At 41.7% G+C, this 7,138-nt stretch overlaps 1 protein-coding gene across 3 annotated transcripts in view; it reads left to right on the forward strand.

The window, feature by feature from the left end:
• Positions 1-7,138, forward strand: part of PDE6C (phosphodiesterase 6C) — an 80,395-nt gene that overhangs the window by 54,731 nt on the left and 18,526 nt on the right. For all 3 annotated transcript variants that reach the window (XM_027839849.1, XM_027839848.1, XM_027839850.1), the window contains 3 exons: positions 4,709-4,783; positions 5,260-5,343; positions 6,762-6,915. In XM_027839849.1, the coding sequence (XP_027695650.1) occupies positions 4,709-4,783; positions 5,260-5,343; positions 6,762-6,915 (313 nt within the window). The remainder of the gene's footprint in view (positions 1-4,708; positions 4,784-5,259; positions 5,344-6,761; positions 6,916-7,138) is intronic.

Raw genomic sequence — 7,138 nt, forward strand, 5'->3', positions numbered from 1 at the left:
AGGCTCAGAGCATAGAAACACAGCTAGTAAGTGTTAAATTTGAACGCAGGTCTTCTGGACTTCATGATAAGGACTCTCCATTATACCACACCACCTCTCAAGAGCACTTCCAACTATAAAAACGTGCTGAGTCTGTGACAAAGGTCGTGTCCTCCAAAAATGGAACCCTCAGAGAAATAATGAAATTATGGAGGAAACTCAGGCAAAAGAAGGGTCTGGAGTTATCTGGGTTCAAGTATAGGTGTAATAGGGGATTGTCCAATGAGGGACCGGTCTTGGGAGCACCAAGAGACCCACATGGATGTGTGGTGAGCCTGCTTCTGGAAGTTTGTGATGCCGAAGCATGTATTTTACGTGAAGAGTTGTTGCATCATGAATTGAGAACTCTAATGGATGAGATGTATTCTGAGAGGTACGGGATTTAAAAAGGCCAGAAGTCAATGTATGGGAATCAGCATAGACAGAGAAAACAAACCAGACTGGAGGAGATGGGCAGAGAAGGAAAGGGTGCCACATAGAGTAACACTACCATGATAGATGGTGCAGTGGATAGAGCACCAGGTCTACAGTCAGGAAGACCTGAGTTCAAATCCAGCCTCAGACACTTACTAACCGCGTGACCCTGGGCGAGTCACTTAACCCTGTTTCCCTCAGTTTCCTCATCAGTAGAATGAGCTGCAGGAGGAAATGGCAAATCACACTAGTATCTTTGTCAAGAAAACTTCAAATGGGATCACAAAGAGTCAGACACGACTGAAATTACTGAACAACAATTGTTAAGAAGTTTTCCCTTATGTTAATCTTAAATTTGCCTCTTTGCAACCTGGTTCTGCTCTCTGGAGTAAACAGAACAAATATAATCCTCCCCTACATAACAGCCTTTCAAAAATGGAGCATATTCTAGGGGCAGCAAGGTGGTGCGGTGGACAGAGCACCAGCCCTGAAGTCAGGAGGATCTGAGTTCAAATCTGGCCTCAGAGACTTGACCCTTACTAACTGTGTGACCCTGGGCAAGTCACTTAACCCCAATTGCCTCATCACCCCCCAAAATAGAAATTGAACATATTCTAGCTATCACCTCTTTCGCCTGAGTTTTCTTTTAAAAAACAAACAAATAAAAAAAGCTGAAGCTCTCTACTTCCTTCAACTGATCCTCCTATTACACGGACTTGAGACCCTTCACCATGCTGATTGCTCTACTCTGACCACTCATGAATCCTCCTTAAATCATGGGGCTCAGAACAGAATGCAGTTCTCTGGATGTGGTCCCACCAGGGCAGAAGACAGGGAGACTAGCACTTCCTTACTCCTAGAAGGTGGGTCTCTCTTGGTGTAGCTAAAGATCATGTTAGTGAGTATTTCGGGTCACCACATCACACTGCTTACTCATATGGAGCTCGCAGTCTGCTCATATCCCCAATTTATTTTTGGACAAACCACTGTCTACACCTCCCCCAGCTTTCACTTTTGGTATTGGTATTTTTTATTTTAACCAAAATAGAAGACGACATTTATCCCAATAGAATTTCATTTTATCTACCTCAGTGTTCTGGGCCTGTTAAGATCACTTTGGATCCTTTCTGTCCTCCTGTGTATTAGCCAACCTTCCCAGCTTTGTGCTATTTGCAAATCTAATGAGGTATCAGATCTATGGCATCCATCTCTATGCCTTTAACAAAGGCACTGAGAAAGATGTTACACAGCACAGGGCACTTTGCATCCCTGAGAACCTCTCCTGAAGAGCTTGTGCCCCGTTGACATTGCACCATGAATGACTAATCTTTGAGTTTTGCCATTTAGCCAGTAACAAATCCACCTAATGTATTATCATTTCTTCATCTTGTTCTATATTTTCTAATGATGATGATAATGATGATGATAAGAGCTAGTATTTATATAGTGTCTAATATGTGCCAGACACTTTTAAATTATTATCTTGTTTGATCCTCACAACAAACTTGGGAGGTACGTGCTATTATTATCCCCATTTTACCTCTAAGGCCAGATTTGAGCTCAGGTCTTCCTGATTCCAAGCCCAGAACTCTATACACTGTGCTACATGGCTACCCCTACTATCCTTTTTGTTGTTGTTATCCAATTGTTTCAGTCATGTCCAAGTGTCCGTGACCCCATTTTGGGGTTTTCTTGGCAGAGATACTGGAGTGCTTTACCATTTCCTTCTCCAGCTCATTTTACAGATGAGGAAACTGAGGCAAACAGGATTAAGTGACTTGCCCAGGGTCACGCAGCTAGTAAGTGCCTGAGGCTGGATTTGAATTTTAGTACAAGGATAATGTGAGATACTTTGACAAATACTTTGCTGAAATCCTGGTAAACTGTATCTGAAGCATTCTCTTGATTTGAGTGTTTAGTAAACTTGTCAAAAAAAAAAAAAGGAAATGAGGTTAGTCTGGTGGTTTCTTGTAATCACTGCTTCCTTTTTTAGCTGTTTGTTAATTTTTAGTGATCTTTCTAAAATATTCTTAGGAATCAGAGTCAAACTCACTGGCCTACAGTTGGCCAACTCTGTTCTGTCTCCTTTTTTGAAAATTGGGACATTTGTCCTTCCCAGTCCTGTGTTACTGCTCGTTTTCTATGATCTTTCAGATATTAATATCACAAAGGCTAGTTCTTTCAGTGCCCTAGGTAATAGTTCATCTCAGTCACAACACTTGAATTCATCAAGGGTAATAAGAGGTCTCTTCCTTCTGGAGGGCGGTGTGCTTCTCCCAGAACACAGCTTCATCATCTCTGCTTTAGGGTTTCCAGTATTTTAATTATTGAGGGCACAAGGTATTTTCCTCTTGCCTCCTTTCTAAATTTATGTCTTGGGGTGGGGGAGGTCTTGATGGTTGAAGGCACTAAGAAGGGAGGGAGATCTACCTCCCCAACCAGGCTGATCTCAAAGGCGTATTACATACTACACAGCTAGATGGCTTGTAAATAGAGCCCTGGACTTGGAGTCAGGAAGACTTGAGTTTGAATCTCAGGCACTTCACTGTGTGACCTAGAGCAAGTCACTTAACCTCTGTCTGGCTCCATTTCCTCACCTCTAAAATGGGGTCAATAATAGCACCTACACTAAAGGGAATTGTCAGGATGAAATGAAATAAAATGTGTAAAGTGCTTTGCAAACCTTATATAAGACTATATAAATGTTGGCTATTATTAATCTAATGGGACTCTTCATGCTTACATATGTTCTAGATCACTGTTATCTTTAACTCTATTAGGATGAGACCCAGACTCCTCACAAAATGAATCACACAAGCAAACAAAAAAAGTGTGTGTTCTAACTCAAACATGATTTTTTTAAAATTAAAATCTCCTTTACAGAGACATGTTCTTTGCAGGACATATATGCGTTTAGAACCTAGAACTATCATTTAGCTGCCAATTTGGCAGCCAGGTGGCACAGTGGATAGAGTGCTGAGCCTGAATTTCTGAGTTCAGATCTGGCCTCAGACACTTCTCGTGACCCTGGGCAAGACCCTGTTTACCTCAGTTTCCTCATCTGTAAAATAAACTGGAGAAGAAAAAGGCAAACCATTCCAGTATCTCTGCCAAGAAAACCCCAAATGAGGTCACATGGAGTCAGACACAACTGAAATTACCGAACAACATATATATGTATTCATATAGATAGATAGATCCCCCAGGAAGGTTTTCTTGATCCCTCCAGATACTAGGACTAATCACACCTTAATTTTCTATGTATTGTATTTCATTGCATACATGTACAGGAGCATGTAAGCTCCTTGAGGTTAACGGCTATTTCTTATTTGCCTTGGCATCCCTAGAACCTAATATGGTACTTTATACTTTAGGGGTTGAGAAAGAGGATTGAGGACATGTTCACACCTACAATTTTGCTGATGTAGGGCACTTTTGGTGAAGAACCCTTTCCACAGATGCAGAGGCTACAGCTACTTTTTATTTTTTATTTTTTATTTTCATTTCTTACAGCTACTCTTCAGCAAAGAGCAGATAGATGATGCAGTGGATGGAGTGCTGGGCGTAGAGTCAGGAAGACCTGAGTTCAAATCTGACCTCAGACACTAGCTGTGTGACCCTGGGCAAGTCATTTAACCTCAATTTGCCTCAGTTTCCTCAACTATAAAACGGGGAATAATAACAGCACCTACCTTATGGGGTTATTGTGAGAATCAAATGTGATAACATTTGTAAAGTGCTTAGGACGGTGTCTAGCATGTACAAGGTGCTATATAAATGCTTATTCCCTTCTTTTGCCCTCTCTTGCTTATAGCTTTGGGGGGTTATCTCAGGCACTTAGTTAAGTGACTTGCCCATGGTCCCAAAGGCAGTATGTGTCAAAGGTAAGACTTGAACTCATATCATCCTGACTCTAAATCAGGCTCTCTTGCCACTAAGCCGTGTTGACTCACTCCATAGTATGCAGTAGGCACTTAATAACTATTTATCAAGTTGTCAAATGAAATCATTGTGCAAGTTACTGATAGGGATGCAACTACAAATCAGATGTGTTCCCTGTCCTCAAGAAGCTCATTTTCCTCATGAGTGGAAAAGAGATTAGATTTGTTCTAACTGGTCTTAGAAGAGAGAACTGGGAACAATAGGTAGAAGTTTCCTGGAGTCACAAAAATCTGAGTTCAAGCCCCACCTCCGCTACTGACATTTTTTCTGTTAACGATCAGATTTTCGTCAACTAAACCTTTCTTATTTGCAGGTAGCCCTCATGGTTGCAAATGAATTTTGGGAACAAGGAGACCTGGAGAGAACAATATTGCAACAACAACCAATTGTAAGGGGTTTGATGTGTTAATTAACGTTAATATCCTATAAAAACCTGAACTCACTATGAAAGCCTGCACTCATATGCTGCCCTGATGCCTCATCACTGTACGGGGAGAGCCGGGGCCCTCCAGAACTGTGCCAGCAGAGCATAGTCTGTGCTAGATCCTAGCAAGCAGGAGGGTGAGAACCAGTGTGGGGATGGACGGTACATCTGTCCTTTGAGGACCAGCACAGCCAGCTGCAGCCAGGCACATCCCCAGGTTGGTCGCATCATCAGAGGGCGATGAGCTTTTTAACCACAGCAGCTCTTGCCAAGGGACAGAGCGGGTGGGATCTTCACTGGTGGAAACGGGAACCCCGCAATGAATCACAGATAGTTCAAATATTACAGCATCACGTCCTTCCAAAAACAACCATAATAAGACAGTCTCGTTGATGATGAAAAGTTAGAAATAGCGACTAAGGGAATTTCTTCCTTTCTAGCCCATGATGGACAGAGAAAAAGGAGATGAATTGCCCAAGCTCCAAGTTGGCTTCATCGATTTCGTGTGTACTTTTGTATACAAGGTGAGAAGGCTCGATTTGATTCTTTTATTGGGGTTATCATTGTTGGGAAGGTGATTTCTTCATGGAGGCTTCAGCTAAAATGAAGAGAGAGATCCTTCAAAGGTAAGCACTACTTAAGCACAGAATGCATTAGGCTATTTTGAAGCTTGTCTTATTTTTAAGAGAGCTTCTAAGATCCTTCAGAAGCAGCTGGCGGCACAGTGGATAGAGCGCTGGACCTGGATTCAGGAATACCTGAGTTCAAATCCAGCCTCAGATATTTACTCTCTATGTGACCCTGGGCAAGTCACTTAGCCTCTGTTTGCCTCAATTTCCTCATCTGTAAAATGGAGGTAATAATAGCACCTACTCCCCAGGGTTGTTGTGAGGATAATAGTATTTGTAAATCACTTTACAAACTTTAAATACTATATAATGCTAGTAATTAATCCTAGCTATTGCATCCCAATCCCTTACTGGGGGAGGGTAGACAGAGACAATATTTCATCTGCTGACAGTTTTTCTGCTGTTGTTAAGTTGTTTCTGTCATGTTCCACTCTTTGTAGCCCCATTTGGGGTTTTCTTGGCAAAGATACTAGAGTGGTTTGCCATTTCCTTCTCCAACTCATTTTACAGAGGAGGAAACTGAGGCAAACTGGGTGAAGTGACTTGCCCAGGGTCACCTAGCTAGTCTGAGACCAGGTTTGAACTCAGGGAGATTAGTCTTCCTGACTCCAGACCCAGAGCTTCAATCACTGCATCATCTAGCGGCTCAGCTGTCAGTCTGATTAGCCTCCTTCTGTCAGGTCTAAACAACAAAGAACAGCTTACATTTACACGGGCTGTCCCAAAAGTTGTAGGGCAGGTTGAAACTACAGTAGGATTTAGGCTGCACTAAAATTTTCGGCATGCCCTGTTTTACATGCATTAACTCATCTCATCATCACAACAACCACCAAGGAAGATAGATAGTGCAAGTATTTATATCCTCTCCTTACAGATAAGGAAACTGAGGCTCAGAGAGTATAAGAGGCTATTCAGAGTCACCAAGATGTAAAGAGGCAGTTTGGAATCTGAACCTATTTCTTGGTCATTCCATAGATCATCCAACCTTTCTATAGCAAAGCAAAATTTGTTGTGCTTTTGTTCCTGGGCTTCTAGGTCAGCCCTGAGCTCTGGCTTATTAACTCCCAAGTGACACCTGTCATTATTCTTTTTTTTTTTTTGGCTTTTTTTTTGGTGAGGCAATCAGGGTTAAGTGACTTGCCCAGGGTCACACAGCTAGTAAGTGTCATGTGTCTGACTCAGGTCCTCCCGACTCTAAGGCCAGAGCTCTATCCACTGCGTCACCTAGCTGCCCCAACCTGTCATTATTCTAAAGCAAAACAAAAGCTTCAGGTTTGAATTGTACAATTTCCCACTGATGATCATTTCTTTAGGAATTCTCCCGGTTTCACAAAGAAATTACACCGATGTGGGATGGTCTTCAAAACAACAGAGTGGAGTGGAAATCCCGAGCTGATGAATATGATGAAAAAATGAAGGTGATAGAAGAGGAGAAGAAAAAGCAAGAAGCCAATACAGCCCCAAAAGGTGAGATTTTTTAAAAAAAAATTTCACATGAAACATCTCTTTTCTAATCACCAGGATAAACAGGGTGTCCCAAAAGTTTTGGTGTCATTTTAAGCTTAAAAAAGAAGCTTTAAGTAAATAAAGCTTAATACTACACCAAGACTTTTGGAATACCCTGTATTATACAAATAGGACTTGGTTTTTGGTATGCTCAATTATTCTGAGTTTTACTCTGGACAAGGAA

The sequence above is a fragment of the Vombatus ursinus genome, unplaced genomic scaffold (assembly GCF_900497805.2).
Source record: "Vombatus ursinus unplaced genomic scaffold, bare-nosed wombat genome assembly UNPS02014833.1, whole genome shotgun sequence".
Taxonomy (NCBI): domain Eukaryota; kingdom Metazoa; phylum Chordata; class Mammalia; order Diprotodontia; family Vombatidae; genus Vombatus; species Vombatus ursinus.